Raw genomic sequence first — 23,655 nt, 5'->3', positions numbered from 1 at the left:
TCTCTAGTTGTGGTGATCGGGGGCTACTCTTCGTTGCAGTGCGCGGGCTTCTCATTGCAGTGACTTCTCTTGTTGCAGAGCACAGGCTCTAGGAATGTGGGCTTCAGTAGTCATGGCTCACGGGCTCTAGAGTGCAGGCTCACTAGTTGTGGCTCACGGGCTTAGTTGCTCCGCGGCATGTGGGATCTTCCCGGACCAGGGCTCGAACTCGTGTCCCCTGCGTTGGCAGGCGGATTCTTAACCACTGTGCCACCAGGGGAGCCCTGTAATCCAATTTTTTAAATTCAGTTTTAAAATTTTTTCTTTAGAAATGCCAGTATCGAAGCAAGCATGTACTTTAGGCTTTCCTTTGGATGTTTAGATGCTCCAGAAGAGGATCCAGAATTGAAATAGGCAGATTCTTCTGTCTAAAGGAAACTCTTTTATTTATAGTAGGAATATATACTTAATATATTTTTTAAGTTCAGAAGAATTTAAAATGAAAAGTAAAATTCCCCCTAGTCTAAAAACTCCACTCCTCAGGTTTAACCAATGTTCATAGTTGTAACACACTTTCAGGTATTTTCTATTTATATATATAAATACACACACACACACACACACACACACGCATGCATATAACACGTAAGCACTTACAAAAATATGGTTGTCTTTTTTTAACTAAATGGGTTGGATATATATATGTGTGTGTGTATAAATATATAAAACGTTATAAACTATATGTAAAATCTTACAACTTTCTACATTATTCTAGATACTTTTCCATGTCATTACATGGAGATCTACCTCATTTTTCCTAATGGCTAGAGTATTCCATTGTATGGATGTGTACTATAATTTATTTGAACAGTGGATATTTATGTTGTCTCTAGTTTTAGAAACAGTGCTATAGGAAACATTCCTGAGCATTTTTATTTTTGTATTTGTGTGAACATATGGATAGACTTCTAGAAGTGGAAATGTTAAATCAACGAGAATATGCATTTTAAATCCTGATAGATGTAAAATTGCCTCAAAAAGTCTGCATTAATTTCCAATCCTACCAGCTGTGTTTTCCTACTGAAGATTGCCAGTTCTAGAGGTGAAAAATGGTGTCTTCTCATTTTAATTTGCATGTATTTAATTAGAATTAGATTAAACATATTTTTATATAACTGTTGACTGCTTGTGTTTTTTTTCTGTCAGGTGCCTATTAATGTTTTGCCCATTTTTCAATCGCATTGTTTTTGTTCTTCAATTTTTTTAAATTAATTAATTTATTTATTTTTGGTTGCATTGGGTCTTCATTGCTGTGCGCAGGCTTTCTCTAGTTGTGGCGAGCGGGGACTACTCTTTGTTGCGGTGTGTGGGCTTCTCATTGCGGTGGCTTCTCTTGTTGTGGAGCACGGGCTCTAGGCACATGGGCTTCAGTAGTTGTGGCATGAGGGCTCAGTAGTTGTGGTGCACGGGCTTAGTTGCTCTGTGGCATGTGGGAGTTTCCCAGACCAGGGCTTGAACCCATGTCCCCTGCATTGGCAGGTGGATTCTTAACCACTGCACCACTAGGGAAGTCCTTGTTCTTTAATTTGAAGAGCTCTTTATATCTTAAGGAAAATAGTGCTTTGGCTGTTATACACATTATTTATAGTAGCTGAATTACTTTGGTAACCTCATTGGGATTCACTCCTTCTCATTGATATAGGAGATCCTTCCTCAAGCCCCTGCCAGTGCCCACCTGAAGGACCTGGATGAAGAAATCTTTGATGATGATGACTTTTACCACCAGGTATGATTTTTACACTCTTTTCTTTTGTTATAAATCAGGCTTTAGCATTTTAAAACAGCTGATAGAATTCTCTGACCAAAAGGTAGCTTACTTTGGAAGGATAGAGTCAGATAGGGAGTTAGAACTCTAGTGTTCAGAATTGACTTACTGTGTAGTTCTGGATTTATTGCTTTACTTTTATATTTTTCCTTTTGAAATGAATATAGCTACAGCTATGTTGTTAGTTGATGCAGAGTGTGAATTATTTGTAAAACAGTTTCAACTTCTTTGCATCAGGTGGTTTATTCTCTCTCAGCAGCTTTTGATGATGTTAATGGAGGATTTTGTTTGGTTGGTTGGTTTCTTGTCCTATTACTATTAGATAAGGATATGGAGCTGAAGGGCTGGGATCCCAGAATTCTTGAACTGCACTTCTGGTTCTATTAACCTATTAAGTCTTAAAACTTCTGTGTATGTGTGCATGTTCACATCAGTTAAGTATTTATATTTATTGAGATTGTCTGCTACTGTTGATTATAATAATAGTGTAGTGCTTTGAAGACAGAAAGAATTGCTAGAGGTTGAAATCTAGTCCCGTTCTCAATATCTCTTCACAAACATTTCCCCCGTTCTTTCCCTGACGCTGTGATCTGCTGTCGTGCTGCTCTTTTTGATGATGGTGGTGACCGTTAAGGTAGACTAAACATCTGGGCTGTTCTAAAGAACTAAAATAATTTCCTGTAATCCTGGGTCTCTTGTTAAGTCATACTTCTTAATGAAATGTGCTTCAGGATGTACCCTCTCTAGCTCTGGAGAGTTGAGGATGCTGCTCAGCAGTGATAAACCAGTTTTGATTGAGCCATTATTTTATCAAGGTGAATTTTTTTTTCCTCTGCTGAATTTTTAGTGTTAACTTTTGCCGAAGAATTTACAGGTGCTTGTTGGAGGTTTAGCTATGATGACAGTACTGTGTAGTATATGGAATACGAAGGAAGGAACTTAGGAAAATTACCCTGTGAAGCAAGTAGGACAAGTGATTCTATATTGGGGATGCCTCTGGTTTTGCCCTAAAAAAAAAAAAAGAGAGACTTTTTATTAATCTTGCTATTCACTCTGTGATGTTCAATAAAATTATTGCTGTAAGTCTCAAAAGTAATGATGAGAGGGTATAGGAAAGAGGATTGATGTGGCCCCAGGTGTTCCTAGTCAGAGGTCCTGATTCTTTTTTCCTTTTCTTCTCTTATTATATCCATTTGTCAGAAGAGTAGGGGATTCTGTTTTGTTCTAGAGTGTCTTAAGGAAGTACCTGATATGGGATATTAATGCTGTATAATTGTGGGAGATCATGGGAGACAATCAAAAATATTCCAGTCTTCATTAATTGAAGTGTACGTTGTTCAATGGGAAGTGCATCATAAATTAAATAGGCTTAATAAAATAAACTGAAATTACTGGGGGGGGAAGTTGCTTCTACTGGCAATCCTTAGTCTGAAAGATATATATATTTACATATATATATATATTTTAGGCCTGGAGGTCTGCTGAAAAAGAAATAGCATTACTTGATTGGCCCTTCATCCCAATTAATAATTTTAACTTTGATAAATTCTGATTTCAGTTATGACTAGTCACATCTTAGCTTTTACCCTTGCTGGTTAATTGGGGTGCTGGGGTTAATCTAAATTAAAACTTAAACTAATAGAGGTCAGCAAGGCAGCTGAAACACCTTAGTGAAACAAATGGGGCTGCCAGGTGCAACTTTATCTTGGCTGTTTCCCAAGAGGGAAGTGGCAGCAAATTGGAGTTGTTTCAGCCTTCTGTAAAGGTGAATGATGGGTGACACTTGTTAATGTACAGCATCTCCGGAAGCATTCCAGATTGCTCTGCTGCCGTACCAACTGCTGCCATCCATGCACAGTCAGTAGGAACTGGACCAGTTGCCAACATCTGGCAGCACAGCAAGGAATGGGTGCAAGTCTCGAAACCCTGCAGATTCTAAATATGGTGCTTAGAAGTGTGCAGGCTTTAATCACTTACCACTCTCTGGCAGCAGGCTACGACAGCTTATCCTAGCCTCGTACATCACATCCCGACATCTGCTGAGCCGCAGGGCAGCTGCACATTCATTTTCTTTTCTTGCCTTTTCTCTTTGCCTCCTATTCCTCTTCTTCCCACTACCATCCCCCCTGCCCCGACCCTGCCTTCCTCCCTTCAGTTTTTCTCCCCCTCCCCAGTATGCTTCTTGGGAGAGATGATCTGTAAAGATTACTGCTTCATTGTGTGCAAGTAATTGTGGTGATGCCAGGCCCTTGACAGACACAACGTAGCACCTGTTCTGCTGACCTGGTTAATTTCTTCTGTTGAGTGGGATTTGCCAGAGATTGGAGCTGAAGCCAGTTCAATGATAAGGCTGAAGAAAATGGCTGTATGTTTTCTGTCACCTCCCAATTAAATTGGCTTCATAAAATGCTTTCCTTTATTTGTCAGGGTAGTAAGCCTGAGCTAAGTGTTGCATTCAGAAGTGGTACAATGTATTACAATGGGCCTGTGAGTTTTCATTTGTGTTTTTTTATGTGGTCATAGGGAAGAGCTGGGTGGTGAATATAATACATCTGCCTTTTTTTTTTTTTTTGAAACCATACTTGAAGCCAGACTCTTTGGGTCCATGTTTTATAAGGAAGAGATTATAGCCACATTGAATTTTAATGTTTCATTGTAAGGGTTTAAAGGCTTACTTGGTTAATTCAGGTGTCACAAGCCTTTGTAAATGCCCTCACCATTGAGAATGGTATTCAGGGTCAGAACACCCAACACGAACACACTCTCTTTGTTTCACAGTGGGCCTTAAGTTACTACAACTTAAAAAATATGTCTGCATTATTTAATAAAGGTACATGTATATGTGTATGTGTGTGTAAGCATATACATAGAGAGAGAGGGGCACTGAGGAGTATCAGATATTGTAAGTAATCATACCGCTTTTGAGCTGAAAAGAACCACACAAGAACCTGAGTCCCTGAGACGTTAAGTAACTTCCTGCAAGTCATATAGTAAATGGCAGCACTAGTACTTGACCTCAAGACTGCTTAGGCCAAGTCCCGTTCTTCACATACCTTTATTTCTTAAACGTTTCATTCGTGAGCCATAAAAAGACTTCACTATAGTATTACAGTTTTCAGTAAATAGCTAAGCTTCATTTTCTTAGAACCAGAAGAAATATTATGTGTGTTAGAAAGTAATTTTTTTCCCTTTGAAGGCAAATGATTTATTAAACTCCTGGTTTCTTAACAATTCTAATGAAAAAATTAGCCTTCTAGTTGTGTTACTGGTTTGTTTGGAAACTGGAGTTGTTGAAAGCCCTAAGTGTGCCCAGTGGTGACGGTTTCAGGAGGGAAACTTCACTGGCTGCAAACATTGCCAAGTCTCACCCCCTGATGGAATCAGTTTGCATCTGGCTTAGCTCTTGTCAGAGCTCATCCCTGAAGATGATTTCACAAAATCTGAAGGTTGCAAATGACCATGAAGGATGAGCCATTCAGAAATGTTTTCAGTATCTATTTTTCATTTTCACGATCCCATTTGCTACTTTTTTAACATTAAGTGCTTTTTTTTTTTTTTTTTTTTTTTTTTGGCGGTATGCGGGCCTCTCACTGTTGTGGCCTCTCCCGTTGCGGAGCACAGGCTCCAGATGCGCAGGCTCAGCGACCATGGCTCACAGGCCCAGCCGCTCCGCGGCATGTGGGATCTTCCCGGACCGGGGCACGGACCCGTGTCCCCTGCATTGGCAGGCAGACTCTCAACCACTGTGCCACCAGGGAAGCCCACATTAAGTGCTTTTAAGATGTGTTGTCTATATCTCCATTTAAAGTTTTTGTTTGTTTTGATTTGCTTTTTTTAAACCATCCATTGATTTTGACTTGATAGGCCTGAGTTCTTAAAGGATCGAGGAAGGACTAACGTTTACTGAACACTAGTTATGTGCCAGCTTCTGGACTGAGTAGACAGGTACTTGACTCACGTCTTTATTTAATCCTCCCAAGATCTCCATGTTGAGATATGACTGCACTTAGCAATATGCTGTGCAGTAAAGTGACTGGTTTTATTCTTTTCATAGCCAAGACCTCAAACTAGTTTCTTGTTACCTCGTGAGGTATTTTGTTCTGAAAGGACTAATTGAGCTTAGATATTGACAGATTGATTCCTGGATTTCTGAGGGTTCATTAGGATTTTGTATGTTGCTTCTAGCTCTGTTTAGTTTTGATCTGGTTTGTCCTGTCACTTTGAATTTAACCAGGAGCGTCTGGAGAAAGGCATAATAGGTTCTGTTCTTTAGATGGCCACTTTGATGGGTTAAATCTCTCCTTTCATTTGCCATCAGGACATGTCTGTAACTGACCCTGCCACACGCTGGACTTTTGTGTCCAAGACATTTGATAATGCCATAAACAAGTAATTACTAATTCAGTGAACTATTAAAAGTCAATAATGTTAAGAAATAGAGAAGAGGCAAGCTTTCTGACAAGCTGGTTTACTTTAATTAAATTGGTGAGTGATTAATACGGACGGCTGATGTCGTGGCTTTAATAGTATGCATTTAGGTCGTAGTGTGAATAAGGGATGTGTGAAGCCATTCCTACGGTTAAGGCAATACTGTGTTCTTGTTGGCATGTATCTTTCCAGTGGTTCAATTGATGGCTAAGAGTATGCTTTAAAGTTTGATTTAAACCTCCTGCTTTTAATTTGTTGTTGGAAAACAGATTCCTTCTGTTCAGAGCAGTATTTCATTTTTAGGTTGACTTTGAAATGTTGCTGTTATTTGAGATGTGGATGCTGTTTCTTAAAATTTTGATAACATTTATTACATATAGACCTTTATGGTGACTTTAGAGAGGACGTGAATGTGAAGTACACAGATTTGAAGATTGAAGTTACAGTTAAAGTTATAGGAGAGAGGGACTTCCCTGGTGGTGCAGTGTTTAAGAATCCTCCTGCCAATGCAGGGGACACAGGTTCGATCCCTGGTCCGGGAAGATCCCACATGCCGCAGAGCAACTAAGCCCGTGCGCCACAACTACTGAGCCTGCGCGCCTAGAGCCCACGAGCCACAACTACTGAAGGCCGCACATCTAGAGCCCGTGCTCCGCAACAAGAGAAGCCATCACAATGAGAAGCCTGTACACCACAATGAAGAGTAGCCCCCGCTCGCTGCAACTAGAGAAAGCCCGCGTGCAGCAACGAAGACCCAACGCAGCCAAAAAAAAAAAAAAAGTTACAGAAGAGAGTTAATCAGTTAGATTTCTTGAGACATAATAAAGGTGTTAAACAAACTCCAAACCAATATCATTGTCCAATTAAACCTCAGTTTTAATAATTACAAGATTATTTTTTGACCATGTGTAAGAATTTTATTTGAGATGCATTCTAGTTCCTGTGCTGCTGTTGTTGATCTGTCAGTGTTTAGACCCCATACAGCATCAGCATCGTCATTGGATGGCATCGGATGGCATTGCATTGCCAGCGTGGGCTCACAGTTGTGCAGGCTGCACAGAACAGGAGCCCAAAAGCCACATTTTAAATACAAGGTTGAGAAATTTCATCACACGGCAGCGTCAGGGGAAGGCACACACGACTGGCCCTGATTTCTTTCAGTTTCCTTGCTTTAAAAAACACCAGAGCCTGACTTCAGTACTACTGCTTCGTTTAGACAAAGGTAGAAAAACCTCAGGACAAAGCCTAAAATAGTTCATTTGATGGAGCCAGCTAGGAAAGAGATAAGAATTGGCTTAGAACTCTCGAAGAAACTTTTCGAACACAAGGGGTACCTTGGCAGTTTACTAGGCAAATATGTGGCCAAAATTGCCTTTTCTGTACTACTAATAAGCCCAATATCAGCTGGCTGAGTGTAAATTAAACACAGCACTCTAGCAGTATTTTAGTAGACCCAAGTAAAGAATTTAGCACTTTAGAAATGGGGAACACTACATGTTTACTAAAGTGGGCATGAAGTCTCCTTGTGAAATTATATTCAATGTATAGCTCCTTTAAAGTAAATTATAGGGACCATGACTTAGCATAGAAAGGGGAAGTTAATAAGCATCTTAAAATATGTATGTGTATTGTAGATCTAGAATAGAACCTAGTTGCTGTAAAGTTAGATAGCGTCTTTGAAAATCATCAATGCCAAACTGACTTTTTACCAACTAGGGCCTAGAGGAAGTAAGTGACTGGGATACGATCACCTCATTTAGGACATTGAAACCCATGTGCTCTTGTTCCCAGTTTGATTTTCTTTCTAGCGTATTTTGCCGCCTTTCGATCTGACACACTTAAAAATCCACTTGAGCGTTTCCTTTTCAGATTTGTATCTGTTTAGGAAATTGGAGATCCAGTGTATCTGTTTGCATTCTGACAGTTCACATGTTACCACTTTTGTGCAATTATGAACTTCATTCACTTAACAACTGCTGTACCAGATGCTAGGTTTACAAAGACTAATAAGAGAAAACCCCTGCCCAAGGAATTTGTGTCATCTAACAAGAGCAAGATTCTCCTCAATTTTGTATAGTCACACAGCTCCTCTTGAAAAGTATGACTTTGGTAAAATTTAAGTGGAGAAAATAAATGGTGCAAGAGAGCAATCAGGTCCTTGATATAAAAACGTACATGTAGTTGCCTAGTGTTGTCTTATCACAAATGTGCCTCAGACATTCGTTAGCACACAGGTTTTTCCCTCAACAGACACCTGATCTAATTCCTAAAGTCATGTCTCAATAACCTGTAAAAGACTCTAAGAGATGCTGTTAGATATAAACTCTGGATAATAGTATAAATTCACTATTTTCCAGGCATATAGTCATTGTTAGAAGCCAGTATTGAGATGCCGGTATCCACTGAAACCTATTTCAGACTAGAAGAGCATTCAGGGGACTTCCCTGGAGGTCCAGTGGGTTAGACTCCGTGCTCCCAATGCAGGGGGCCCGGGTTCGATCCCTGGTCGGCAAACTAGATCCCGCAGGCCGCAACTAAGCAGTCCGCACACCGCAACTGAGGCCTGGCACAGCCAGAATAAATAAATAAATATTAAAGAAGAAGAAGAAGAAGAAGAAGAGCATTCAGGGAGACACTGCTTTGGGAAAGATCCCTGGTCTTCTCCTTACTTGCTGCAAGTAATAATAAATCCTTCCTTCTTCCCCCCCAAAAAAAGGAAAAAAAAAAAAAAGAGCATATTCAGGTTGGTGATGGGTATTTGAGGGTTCATTTTGCTGTAGCCAACTTTTGTGTAGTTTTGAAGTTTTCTGTAATAAAAAGTTAAGGAGAAGAAAAGCCTTCAGATTTCTTTCTTCCATTAATTGATTCAGCAAATATGTGAGTACCTACTGTATATTTATTGAGTAACTGTTGTTCTAGGCTGTGCTGCCTAATGCAGTAGCTGCTAGCCACGTGTAGCTACTTAAATTGTAGTTAATTAATTAAAGTTGAAAATGCAGTTTGTCAGTCATGCTAGCCACATTTCAAGTGCTGCAGCCACATGTGCTAGTGGCCACTTCAGTGGACAGTGCAAACACTGAGCATTCCCAGCATCACAGGAAGGTCTCTTGGAGCTCTTTCAGGGGCTGGAACAAAGCCAAGTCCTGCCCTCATGAGCATTCATTCTAGCTTAGAGACAGGATGATAGTGTGACCCTGCAGTGGAAAATGATGAAAGAAGGGGGTCTAGGGTAGGGATGGGATGGTTACTGTTTTCACATAGGGTGGTCCGGGGATAAGGTGATATTTGAGCAGAGCCGGGAGGGCAGCGAGCAACAGAACCATGTAGGTATTGGGGGGAAGAGCGTTGGGGACAAAGGGAATGGGAAGTGCCAAGTCTCTGAGACATTGTGGAGGCTAGCATGTTCCAGGAAAATCGGGGAGGCCAGTGCCACTGGGGTGAGCAGGTAAGAAAGAGTGGGATAGGAGAGTAAGCCAGAGAGGTAATGGGAGGCCAGGTTCTGAAGGACCTTGTAGGCCACTGTAAGGCGTTGGCTTTCACTGTGATTGAGATGGGAAGCCACTAGAGGGTTTTGGACAGAGGAGTGACAAGATTGGACTAATATTTTTAAAGAATCACTCTGAGGACTGTGTTGAGAATAAACTCTAAGGAGGCAGGGTGGCAAACAGGAAATAGGAGACCCTCATGATAGTCTGGGTAGGGGATGGTGGTAGCTGGAACTAGGATGCTTTGGAGGGACTGCTGAGAAGTGGTTGGACTCTGAATTTATGCTGAAAGTTGAACTGACAGGATTGGTTGATGGATTGTGTGTGGAGTGTGGAAAGAGGTGTCCAGGACTTTAAGGGTTTTGGTCTGAGCAATTGGATAGATGAAGTTGCTGTTTACTGAGATGGGGAAAAACAGTGAGAGAAGCTAGTTTGGAGGAGAAATCTGGAACTCAGCTTTGGTTATACTAGGTTTTTTCCCCCCATGGACTGTGTTGTCTTTAATTATTTTTTTTTTTTTGGTTTTTTTTGTTTGTTTGTTTTTGTTTTTTGCCGTACGCGGGCCTCTCACTGTTGTGGCCTCTCCCGCTGCTGAGCACAGGCTCTGGATGCGCAGGCTCAGCGGCCATGGCTCACGGGCCCAGCCGCTCCGCGGCACGTGGGATCTTCCCGGACCGGGGCACGAACCCATGTCCCCTGCATCGGCAGGCAGACTCTCAACCACTGCGCCACCAGGGAAGCCCCATGCATAAATATATTAATGTGTTTGACTTCGGGTTGCTGCCCCAGGCTTCACTGGGACGTTTATGGTATATACACTGTATCACCTTCCCCCAAATCGAAAAAGTTCTGGATTCCAAGACACATCAATCCTCAAGGGATTGTGAATCTGTATGACAAAGGGACAGCGTGCAGGGGAGTCCAGGATGTTGACCAGGAGTGACTATCCTGATGGACTGTGGAATCACGTGCACCTGAGTAAGGAGAGAAGGGAGCATGTGAGGAGAGGAGGAGGCATGCTGAAAAGGTGGCAGGATCAATGGGTTATCGATCCTGGTGGGGCTGAAGAATTATTGGAGTCTGAATCCCGGAAAGAGAGGTTGAGGTTTGTTTCAGCTGGGCTTTTAATCCTTAAAGGACATAATTACAGAATACAAGTTAGTACTGCCCTTTTGGTTTCTTACTTGTGAATCCTTTTTAGTAAGATCTTCTCTAGTTCTGAATGACTCCCTCTTTATTCTTTCGGTACAAACGATATATTGTTTGTATTCTTTCATTAAAAGAATCATTGCCGGTGGGAAGCCCCAAGCCCGTACCTCTGGGACTGAACGGCGGCGGGTGGGCTGCGGTCAGCCTCTGCAGGCCTGAGCAAGCCTCCTGAGAGTCTAGGGCGTAAGAGTTTTGGGGGTTCCCAAAGTGGGTTGCGGACCCCCTGCCTGAGGCTTTGGTTTGAGCCCTGGATCCGGCCTTGTGTTTCCCCGGAAGGATGGCGTCTCAGTCTTTCCTGAAGTTGGGTGCCATGCAGAATGCCATGAGTTAGAAGTTGGAGGACTGAGGGCTTAGAGATGCTTGAGGGACGTCCTTAACCTACGTGAAATGTTGGAGGTTGAGGTGAAAAATATGGCTTTGATATCTTCATGGAAAACTGCATTATTTCAGTCCTGAATCTGGTTTGGTTCCCTTATTGACTCATTACTATATTAAAAATGTTTATTTAGCAGTGATTGTAAAAAAAAAAAAAAAAAAAAAAAAGAATCATTGCCAAAGAATGCCCAGAAATAGTCAGTGATTGAGCTGGTGTCCCAAAGGATATATAAGCCCTCTCCTCACCTTTTTTATAGATAGAATAAATATATATATACACACACACCAGGACATCTGCCTGGTGACCAAGGGACAGAATACTGGAAATGGGGGCTGTTGGAAGTTCTAAACAATAGCACTCCTGGCACATTGTTACTTTTGGTATAGATTAGGAAGAGTGGCTTAATGCAGTCACTTAGTCCTTGTACAATTCTTTCTATGTGTAGGAAAAAGAAAGGAAAAGCAAATTGGCAAAAAGAAGTTCTTTAGCAGTCGAATTGCCTAATTCTTACTCTGTCTTCACACATTAGAGCCTAATACTGATAGTGATTTACTTACACTTCTAGTTAATAATTAGACATTGGGAGACACTATATATCACACCTAATGGAACGTATGGGGTCTGATGAGAAAGTTTTCTGTTTCGACTAATAAATTTTAACCCAAATGGCCAAGCCAAGTGAAATATCATGGGCTTTGAAATATTTTTGAACTGTGCTGAGAAAACAGTGTGACTTTATTCAGTGAATGGATTTATCATCCCTTCCAAATCACAGGCCTTAGCGCCAGCTCTGGAGTGGAGGCACGAGGCAGCACTGAATCAGAAAGTGGAAAAACTAATCAAATCCTTAGAGACCAAGGACAGTGAGGCGGAGTTAGGCTGACTTTTTCAGTGGTAGCCTCTAGCTGTACATTTTCTGATTTTAGTAAGCAAAGGTGGGTTATCTATAACTTCAGTAGTAAGGTGCACTTCGGTTTTATTCATACACCCTGATTTCCCTCCATTCTTCCCTGTGTTATTATTCTGGTAAATATTGTACTTGCCACTGCAGAAGTTGGGTGCTTTTCATCTTTGATCACAATATCTAGAACTCAACTCTTTCCTTTTAGAAGTATCATTGAATAGTCACTGTGTACAAGGCTGTGCGCGGAGTTCTGTGGGAGGAGAGAATTTGAGTGAGAGCGTACCCTGCTTACAAGACGCTTACAGCCAAGCACGGGAGACGACATGAACATAGACAACCAGAGTGCTTGGCCAGGGAGTGATAAAGAATTCAGGAGAGGGAGAGATTAATAACAGTCTGGGAGAATTAGAGAAGGCTGCCGGGAGGAGATGGCGTTTGATCCAGGCCCTTGCAAAAGGATAGAGAGGGTGATCTGGAGGGTGAGGTTGAGGGGCAGGCTGAGGAGGAGGGGATTGTGGGAGCAGGGGTGGGGGTGTGGTCACAGGTCATGGAAAGGGAAGAGCAGTTAGTTGTCCTAATAGAATAAATGATAAGGGAGAGCATTGCTTTTGCCCCAATTTAGCATGGCCTAGTTTGGGAAAGCTCTGCAAGTAATAGCCTACTTTGCAAGTATTGACTCACTATTTTTTGTGAATCTTCTGTGCTTTTTACATTTTCTTCCTTCCACTCTGCTTTTCCTTCATTTCATATCTTATTTGTTATCCACTGTTGACAACCAGTAGAAAGAAACATTGAATTACTGTACTTGTTCATTGTTGTTGTTAGCAGCTGTCGTGATTCAGCTCTGGAAGGTGTTGAATTTTTTTGTCCCAAATTGCATTTTGTGATTATCTGATGAGTATCGTTATCTGATGTTGACAGTATTTCTCTTTATTGAAATACTTACATTTTGCTAAGTGCTTTACTTTTATCATCTTTTAAAATCACAGATCAACTTTGTTGAGGTACAGTTATTATGAGGAAACTGAGTGTCACTCAGAGAGGTCATATAACTTGTCCCAAACTACGCAGCTAGTAACGGGCATAGCTGGAATTCGGAACCCAGATGTGTCAGACTCCAAAGCCCTGGCGTTTTACGGACTCATTGGCAAATGTTTACAGTTACATTGAACCATGGGGCGCACTCACTCACGGAATTGAAAGCTCATATCCGGAAGCATGGATCTTAGAAAATGGGAGATGGAAACCTGCAACTGAGATTTGACAAACCTATTTCATAGATAAAAGATATTTAAATAGAAAAGACTATACTGAAATTAATTCAGATCTTTATTATAAAGATGTCAAGACACCTTTCTTGTAGTAAAAAACCAACTTGAAGTTACTACAGGAAGGGGTCACGGTGTGGGGGAGTGGTTAGAGGAAGCACAAAAGATCTGTTTCCTCTCTTCTCTTCCCGAGAAGAACCGAGTTTTTCCTTTGGGAAATGAGACCCAAGAGGGAGGCTAGATCTACATCATTTTAACAGTAAAATAATGAGAGGTGTTTAAGATCTTTCCATTCATTTGGATTAAATAGTTTTTTGTTTTTGTTAATTCAGGTACTCTTGGGATGGTTAAAAAAAGGGTAATTCCTACCCACTTAAACCACCCAGTTCTCTAGGCCCTGTGTGAGTTGTGAGAGAAGGAGAATATTGTTTCAGGAGGAGGAGGTGCTGGTAATCGGTAGTGATAAAAACAAGGCGGTTCCTCAGTTGCTTGGGTAGGTAGTGGTGCTCTGGATTGGAGGCAGGGTATTTCTTTTGTTTAAAAACAAAAGGAGTGTGTGTGTGTGTGTGTGTGTGTTTGTGTGTGTGGTAAATAAACAAAAATTTGGTATTTTCTGCCAGAAGCAATTTTTCCCCCTCTGTGTGTATGTATATTTATTGAGCTCCTTCTATGGCCAGTGGACAGGATAGAGTGGTGAGCAGTCAGATACATTCTCTGCTCTGTGAGGTAGACAGTCGGCCAGTGGAGGAAATAGACAATAGGCACGTAATCCGCTAGTAAAATGTAAATTAAGTACAGCAAGAACATCATGTGAATATGTATAGAGGGGTGCAGTTAAGATAGGCTTTCCTGAGGAAAAGGTGGTTGAGCTGAGAATTAGCGAATGAGGAGCGAAGGTGGGATGTAAGCCGGTTAATGGCTAGGGAAGCATGTTCCAAGCAGTTGCAGGTCCAAAAAAGGGCTGCATGGTGGGAGCAAGCCTGGGAGCGTTTCAGGTACAAAAGGAGTGCTGGTGGGACTGGAGCACCGAGGTGGAAGGTTAGGCTGGAGAGGTAGGTAAAGGGGCCTTTAGGCTGCAATAAGAATTGTATACTCTGGCGTACGTGCATTTTGAAAACATTACTCTGACTGTACAGAGCAGAACAAAATGAAGGAGGGGCAGGTGCAGATGCCAGGAGCCCGCTACACTAACTCAGGTGAGAGCGTGTCTGTTTCATTCTTCATTGCTTCCCCAGTGTGCTAAATGTTTATGGAGTGAATGAAGATGATAACAGCCTATACTAGGGTACAGGCAATGGAGACAGAGAAAAATAGACAGGTTCATGAATTGGTGGATCACATATATAAGTCTCGGAGATAGATTAGATATTGAGTGTAAGGGAAAAGGAATTCCAGGGATAACTCTTAGGTCATTGAAGCCTTGAAAATAGAATGAAATTCTTGGCGGGGAGCATATGGAGTGAGAAGAAAAGAAAGCTTGGGACTTCCCTGGTGGCGCAGTGGTTAGGAATCCACCTGCCAATGCAGGGGACACAGGTTCAAGCCCTGGTCCGGGAGGATCCCACATGCTGCGGAGCAACGGAGCCTGTGAGCCACAACTACTGAGCCTGCGTGCGACAGCTACTGAAGCCTAGCCTGTGCTCCACAACAAGAGAGGCCACCGCAATGAGAAGCCCGCGTACCACAATGAAGAGTAGGCCCTGGTCACTGCAACCAGAGAAAGCCTGCGCAGAGCAACGAAGACCCAGCACGGCCAAAAATAAATAAGTAAATTAATTAATTAAAAAAAGAAAGAAAGCTTGGAACTGAGTCTTGAGGGATGTTAGCATTTAATGTTTGGGTAGAGGAGCTGGCTGAATATGGCGTAAAACGAAGGAGGTGCCTCAAAGATGCCAAGAAAAGGGTGTTTCAGGAAGGTGAGAATGTCCAGCGTCACTTGCTGCTTCAAGAAGTCTAGAAGGTTGAGTCGTGACAGATGTTCATTAGACACGGGCATCTTGAGACCTGGGCCTGAGGTGTTTCAGTAGAATAATGGAGCCAGAACTGTTGGGTGGTGCAGAGTTGGTTGAGGAGTGATTGGGCAATGTGCAAAGGGGACAGAGAAAAAATAGTTACCTACGGACAGTGGGTCACCTTGTGGCGATTTTATACTATAGGTGTGGACAATATAGTATATGTGGATTTATCTTTTGTATGCTTCAAATATAGTATGAAAATTGCAAATGACTCCTTTTGGGTATAATTTGAAAGACTGGAGATCTGAGAACTAAAAAAAAAACGGGTAGTAAAGCAGGAGTTAGAGCAGAAATATTTCTTCACTAAGAATTCTTGTGGGAGCTAGAGAGGAAGCTGAGGGGAGAGTAAACCCAAGCCTTATGAAGCCACTTTTTATATCTATCATTAAGGGAGGGGCTGAAACACATGTAAGAGGGGTTGACTGCCCTTCTTTCATGTGCTCTCTATGTATTGGGGAGGGAGTTTGAAAAATCCTGACTCGGCGAGGCTAAGTAAGTTACATACAGGGTTGCCCCAACCTTTTTTCCATCTCAAGCATCTGTGGCTATGAACCATGGAAACCTGAGAGGTAGGAGTCAGTAACTGTGTTACAAATTCAGAAAGCCAGGGAATATGAGGCTATAAAACCAAATGCTTTAAAAATTACTTGGATTTTTGATAAGGGTGCCAAAACAATTCAATGGGGAAAAGAATAGTCTTTGAAGGGACTTCCCTGGTGGTGCAGTAGTTAAGAATCCGCCTGCCAATGCAGGGGACATGGGTTCCATCCCTGATCTGGGCAGATCCCACGTACTGCGGAGCAGCTAAGCCCGTGCGCCACAGCTCCTGAGCCTGCGCTCTAGAGCCCGTGCTCCGCAACAAGAGAAGCCACTGCAATGAGAAGCCCACGCACCACAACGAAGAGTAGCCCCCACTTGCCGCAACTAGAGAAAGCCCATGCACAGCGATGAAGACCCAACGCAGACAAAAAGAAAGCACAAAAAACAATGTATTCAAATAAAAGTAAATCTATAAAAAAAAATAAAGCTGTTTAAAAAAAAAAAGAATAGTCTTTGAACAAGTGGTGCATTTTGGATATCCACATGCAATAGAATGAAGTCAGACCCCAACCTCATACCACACGTAAAAGTTAACTCAAACTGTATCCTAGATCTAAATATAAGAACTAAAATTATAAAGCTCTTAGAAGAAAACATGGGAGTAAATCTTCATGACCTTGGGTTAGGCAGTGGCTTCTTAGATACAATACCAAATACACCAATGACAAAAGAAAAAATTGGACCACATCAAAGTTAAAAACTTCGATGACAGTCCACAGAATGGGCGTTAATAAGGGACTGGTATCCAGAGTATATAAAGAACTCTTAAAACTCAATCATAAAAAGACAACCTAATTTAAAAATGGGCAAAGCATCTGAATAGACATTTCTCCAAAGAAGATATGCAAATGGCCAGTAAGCACAGAACGATGATTAACTTCATTTGCCATCAGGGAAATGCAAATCAAAACCACAATGAGATAATACTTTACACCCACTAGGGTGGCTATAATGAAAAAGGCAGGTAATAGCAAGTGCTGGCAAGGATGTGGAGAAGTTGGACCCCTCGTATGCTGGTAGTGGGAAGGTAAAGTGATGCAGCATTTTTGGAAGACTGTCTGGCAGTTCCTCAAAATGTTAAACGTAGAGTTAACTGCATGAGCTAGCAATTCTCCTCTTAAGTATAAACCCAAGAGAGATGGAAGCATATGTCCGCGCAAAGAGTAGTACGTGAATGTTCATAGCAGCATTATTCATAATAGCCATAAAGTGGAAGTAACCCAAGTGTCCCTCAATGGTGAATGGCTAAACATAATGTGGTATATACATACAAAGGAATATTTTTTTATGCACATCATACAAAAATACTCTGATCAATTTTATTACAAACATATGAAATTTTAAAGAATTTTTATTGGAGTATAGTTGATTTACAATGTTGTATTAGTTTCAGGTGTACAGCAAAGTGATTCAGTCATACATATACATCTGTCCACTCTTTTTTTAGATTCTTTTCCCATATAGGCCATTACAGAGTATTGAGTAGAGTTCCCTGTGCTATACAGTTGGTCCTTATTAGTTATCTGCTTTATATATAGTAGTGCGTATGTGTCATTCCCAGTCTCCCAGTTTATCCCCCACCCCCCGCTTATCGTGACCGTAAGCTTGTTTTCTGCATCTGTGGCTCCATGCAGCGATGGACGATGCCACAGCATCCACGAAGGAATGTTACTCAGCCATAAAAAGGAAGGAAGTACCAACATATGCTACAATGTGAATAAAGCTTGAAAATCTGTTAAGTGAAATAAGCCAGTCATAAAAGGCCATATATTATATGATCCTCTTTATATGAGATGTCCAGAATGGGCATGTCTATAAAGACAGAAGGATTAGTGGTTGCTTAGGGCTACTGGGGGTATGTGGCTGGTGGATACTGGGGATGACAGCTAGTATGGGGTTTCTTTTAGGTGGGATGAAAGTGTTCTAAAATTAAATATGATTGCACAGTTCTGAATTTACTAGAAAGTGCTGAATTATATACACTCTGAATGGGTGAATTGTATGGTAAGTGAATTATAGCTCAATAAAGTTATAAACAGTTGTTTGGCATTATCTGCAGCAAATCAAAATAAATGTTATTTGTATTATTTCTAGTATGTTTTCATGTTTTATTTTACGGAACAGAAAAATATTCGTAAGAGATTTTTTTTTTAAATAAATTTATTTGTTTATTTTTTGGCTGTGTTGAGTCTTTGTTGCTGCACGTGGGCTTTCTCTAGCTGTGGCGAGCAGGGGCTACTCTTCATTGCGGTGCACGGGCTTCTCATTGCGGCGGCTTTTCTTGTTGCGGAGCACGGGCTCTAGGCATGCAGGCTTCAGTAGTTGTGGCACACGGGCTCAGTCGTTGTGGCTCGCGGGCTCTAGAGCACAGGCTCAGTAGTTGTGGCGCATGGGCTTAGTTGCTCCGCGGCATGTGGGATCTTCCCAGACCAGGGCTTGAACCCGTGTCCCCTGCACTGGCAGGCGGACTCTTAACCACTGCGCCACCAGGGAAGTCCTACTTGCATGGTTTTTTTTTTTTTTTTTTTGCATGGTTTTAAATAACGTGTTTATATGACTGTTGATTTATTGATGTCCATCATTTTTGAAATCCTCTCTTGATTTCCCATTGTGGTAGTGAGGCCCTGCTCCCTCCTCACTCCCAATGCTTCAGTTCTCCATTCTTCTCTTGTACTTATTGTCGCAGTTTTGTGAAAACAATTGTTTCCAATATATGATTAAATAAATGTTCACAAGTGATGTACTGTGATTACATTTCCTTACAAATTTGTTTTTTCCTAGAGTGAATAATACCCGCTTTTAAAAGATGTACTTAACCTATCATTTTCCCCCTTTCTCCTGGAGCGCTTGCTCCTGGAGCTCCCTGGACTCTTCCTTTCTGGAACAGGCTCTCTGGGGCTGTGCCATCTGTAGTCCTGGGACTTGCCTCACTTCTTTCCTGAGGTAGACCTGTTTTCTAACATCTCCTGTCTTCGTCCTTCTTGCCGTGTGCTCTCATTTTACTGAGGCACATCTTCCTGTGAAAGAGCGTGTGGAAAGTAAATTGTTGAGTCCTTGCCTATGTGAAATGCTTTATGTAACTCTCATACTTGGTTAATATTTTGGCTGTGTATGGAACTTGAGGTTGAAAGTTATTTTCCTCAGAATTTTGAAGGCCTTGCTCTGCTGTCCTCTGGCATCTGTTATTGCTATTGAGATGTCTAATCCCATTTAGATTTACAGTCCTTAATATTTAGGGTGACTGTATAATTCATTGTCAAAACTAGAACCCTTGAGGTGCTAGCCTGAAAGAATAGCAGGACAGCAGGCATTAACCAGGACTCTCTGGGGTAGCTGGGGCCATGTGGTCACCCTCTTTACATGTGACCTATTTTTCCTCTAACCATTTAGGATCTTCTCTTTGCTTCTGGAGTTCCACATTTCATGATGATGTATCTTACAAAAGGTCCTTTTTCATTGCACTAGGTTGCACTAGGTTGTGGTGGGTTCATTCTTGTCCTTCGATTTGGGGAAGTTTTTAAAATTATTTCATTAATAATTTTCTCCCAGCCTTTGTTAGGCAGGTGTTTGACATTCTGGATTATCCTCTAAGTTTCTTTCTTTTCTCACAAATAATCAAGGGGATATCATCTTTGGGCCTTCTTGTTTTATATCTAAGAGATTTTTGTACATTTATCTTCCAGTTATTCTATTGAAATTTTTAAACATTTCTGTTTTGCGTTTAATTTCTTGTTTTACTCTTTTCTCATAGCATCCCGTTCTTGTGGAAATGTGTCTTCTCTCACTTCTCTGAGGTCATCCATCGTGAGTTCTTTTCTCTTTCTTTTCTTTTTCTTTCTTCTTTTTTTTTGTGTGCGTTTGTTTCGTTTGTTCTCTGCGTTGCTTTCTTGAGTCCCTTTTTTTTCTGTTTGTTTTGGTCTGTGTCTGAGGCTTTCCTCAGATGTTGGTGATCCTTAACTGTCCCTTCGTGTTTCAGAGTAAGGCATTCAAAAGTATCTCTGGAACCTGGGCAGAGCTTTTTGGCTCCTTTATATATAATTTTGCTGTGAACTAATGTCTTGCTTGTTAGAACTTGGAAATCTTATTTTCCGGGGAGACAGGGGGTGACCATGCAGTTTCTCCAGAAAAGGCTCCTCTCCTGCCTTGGAAATTTTACACATGGTGCTAGTGTTCTGTGTAGAGGGTGGGGGAAGGAGACAGAAGGTCCTAGAGTTGAGCATCGAGCCTTTCCCTTATGCCCCATCTCAGCCTTCCGTGCCTCACATCTCTCAGTTTGGAACTTTTGTGGCTCAGTTTTTGCAGAGAATAAAGCTTCTTTTCTCCCTGTGGGGTAGTCACTTGGTTGTGTGGGATAATGGAGAAGGCCCATGGTTCTGCCCCCTTCCCCTTCTCCACCTTTCAGGGTAACTGCCCGCCAAGAGCTCATCTCACAGGGATTCTGTGGGCCTCACTAGCTCCACCCTCACCTTTATTCCCTCTGGACATTTGGGTGATAACTTCCTTTTACTCCTTCATCTCCTGACTGTCTTTGAAAATTTTGTGAAAAGCTACTCTCCTTAGCTCTCCCTTTTCTCTTCTTTCTTGCGGGTTAATACATTTATTTTTTTCCCTCTACTGTCTTTTAGAGGAGTTGAGAAGGGAGAAGAGATAGACTAATGTGTTCAAACTGCCATTTTTAACTGATTCTGGTGTGCATTTTTCCAGGCAGAGTATTATAAATGTTGATTCGATTCTGAATAGTACTGTCGGTGCCATTCCTCACATATGTTGTTATGGGTTAAATAGGTTTTTGTGGGCTGGCCTGGAAACCCAACTACATCTATGATTTTCCCCTAGAACTAGAGAAACAATCAAGCCTTTCTGGATTGACTCTCTGGAGGAATTATAACAGACTGGAACAAAAATATTTCATATATCTCTCCATTTTCCAAATCACATAGAAAATTAGGACTATTGTATCATTATTGTTGAAATAAAAAGCTCCAGAAACTAACAGAAACTGGAATTTTAATGGAAAAGTTTGGTCATAAAGTTAAGCTTTGAAAATTGAACTGAGAAGCAAAGCTAAGTTCTTCAGCAGTATCCCTAAAACTTCATTATTCGGCAACTTTTTTGAAAGCATTTTTCCTAATTAAATTTAAGCCCAGTGATAGAGCTGTGGGGAATAGCAATAGCCACGAGGAGCATTTGTTTACTTATTTTCTTGCTACTTTCTTATTCTTGCCTTGCACACAACAGGGTCTTCTGAAACATTGGACTGAATAAACTAGACTCGGCCAGATAGACCAATAAAACTCTCTTCCTAACCATGAATGACTAAGAATAGCTGTGAGACACTTGGGTAGTGAAAATGCAACCCAGAATATGTAAAGTACACAGGGTGCTTGAGAGTAAATGCTGCACCAGCTTGGTGTTGGAACTGCAGAGACCACTGCGAGTGTAACAGACCCACTGCGGTCATGCGGCTCCCGTTTCCAGCCTCCCACGTTGTGCTGGGGCAGCCTTCCCTGAGCGCTCCTTCCCAGTGGCCGTGATGGCCCCAGTCTCAAGGGATCAGAGATCATTAGGAAAACCAGGAATCGTGGCTGTTATCTCTTATGTGGCTGGAACAAGGTAAGGGCAATGAGATGTAGTGATCCCATTATTTTCCTTCTTTTTTATTTTGTTTTCTCTTCTTCTTTTTTATTAAAAGAAAAAAAGATTCTTTTTGTTAACCTCTTCCCCCCCCCCCCGCCCCCCCGCCTCCCCTAACCTTGCTTTTGACAGGATGCTGACTAGGAACCAGAGCCCATTTTGGCTTAGCCTTAAGGGCAGCTGTTTACAGAGTAGCGGTGTTACATAGGGTTCCTGTGTCGTATGTCTGTGTAACACTGGATTTGGATCTTGTATTTAGCTGCCAGAAGTGACTGTGATGAAGTAGGGGAGATAAACTGATAGATTGGCTGCCAGAAAGATGTTGGGAGTCAATCAGATAAACAGGGCAGAGAAATAGCTTGCTGTTTTCTAGTGATAATAAACCAGAGGCCTCTGGTCCCCGCATTTTTAAATGTAATTGCCATTGTAGTAATAATGTCTAAAATAAGTAAATGAGAAAACATCACAGGAGGTTTTTTATTTGCGATTGAGATATCCTTTTCCCGTTTGCAATAAAGGTTCGTTCTATATGGAAATGAGTATTTTTACAAATTTGTTGTGCTTCTTCCAGTGCCTACTTACATAAACAAATGACAATTAGAGAGTGAACTACTTTCGTAGGAATTTATCCCTCCTTCGTTATCCTCCCACAGACTTTGGCTGTTTAACTTGATGAACTATCTGTATTGCTCCCATGCCTTACCTACAAAATGATTACTTATTTTTGTGAAGAAACAAGTTTTAAAGTCAAACCTGTGTTATTGACAGGTGATAAGCAGGAAGGAGTTTATTTTAGTGTCTTCCCTTGGATTTCTCTCAGAAGATTATTTATTTATTTATTTTTGGCTGCGTTGGGTCTTCGTTGCTGTGCGCAGGCTTTCTCTAGTTGCGGTGGGGGGGGCTACTCTTCATTGCGGTGCGCGGGCTTCTCATTGCGGTGGCTTCTCTTGTGGGGCGTGGGCTCTAGACGCGTGGGCTTCAGTAGTTGTGGCACGAGGGCTCAGTAGCTGTGGCTCGCAGGATCTAGAGTGCAGGCTCAGTAGTTGTGGCGTACAGGCTTAGCTGCTCTGAGGCATGTGGGATCTTCCCAGACCAGGACTTGAACCCGTGTCCCCTGCATTGGCAGATGGATTCTTAACCACTGTGCCACCAGGGAAGTCCCTCTCAGAAGATTTTTGGAATTTTAATCTCTGTTGCTGTTTCCCTGTATATAGCACTTGTGTAGGAGAGATGATATCTAGTTTTATTATTGTAATTTAAAATTCTCCTTCTTTAGTGTTTAACTTTTAAATCCATTGCTTCTTCTCACGTGGGACTTTAAGATCCAATGCAAATTCTTCAGTCTGTGTGTAAGATACAGATTTAGGCTTTGATTGCATGCGGTGGGATACCCAGTATTAAGAGGAGAGTAGGAGAGTGATTTAGAGTTCCCATGGAGTTAATTGTGGGGCTGAGAGACTGGCTGTCTGTGTTGTGTTTCCAGTATGCACATACGACTTTCTTTAGGTTCCTTATTAAAGTTGTTGTGGCTGTGAATGTGTTGGTGTCATATATGGTTAAGTTATTTATTAGTAAGCATGCTAGGGTACCAGCTGTGGAAAGCAAGAGAGTGAAGTCCACACTTTTAGTTATATCTAATAAAGGCTTTTTGCCTAAGGAAGACCTTCCTGACTGCCGGAGGTTATAGGTCAGAAGTTAACCATGTACCATTATCCTGTTGGTGAGAAGCTGATGCGTGTTCCTCTTTGCCACCCAGCCCTTCCCACCTGACCTTTTATAGATTCTCCACTGATATCGATGAGGTGGACAAAACTAATCATAAAAACAATGAAGGGAATGTTGCATACTCATTGATCCATTTGAAATGAACTGCAGTACAATAAGTCTTTCAAATGGACTTTGTTCTCAGCTATTGCTTATAGCTCTTTTTAA

General features: G+C 41.6%; 1 protein-coding gene across 2 annotated transcripts in view; it reads left to right on the top strand.

Annotated features, from left to right (window-relative positions):
• The window catches only part of AATF (apoptosis antagonizing transcription factor), a 102,708-nt gene that overhangs the window by 40,370 nt on the left and 38,683 nt on the right, over positions 1–23,655 (top strand). For both annotated transcript variants that reach the window (XR_009516891.1, XM_059996384.1), the window contains exon 8: positions 1,682–1,765. Coding sequence is in view for 1 of the 2 variants with exons in the window: in XM_059996384.1 (XP_059852367.1) it covers positions 1,682–1,765 (84 nt within the window). In the remaining variant the exon portion in view is untranslated. The remainder of the gene's footprint in view (positions 1–1,681; positions 1,766–23,655) is intronic.

Source organism: Delphinus delphis, chromosome 19 (assembly GCF_949987515.2).
Source record: "Delphinus delphis chromosome 19, mDelDel1.2, whole genome shotgun sequence".
Lineage (NCBI taxonomy): Eukaryota > Metazoa > Chordata > Mammalia > Artiodactyla > Delphinidae > Delphinus > Delphinus delphis.
The sequence above is the reverse complement of the archived record's forward strand: the minus strand, read 5'-3'. Positions and strand labels throughout refer to the sequence as shown.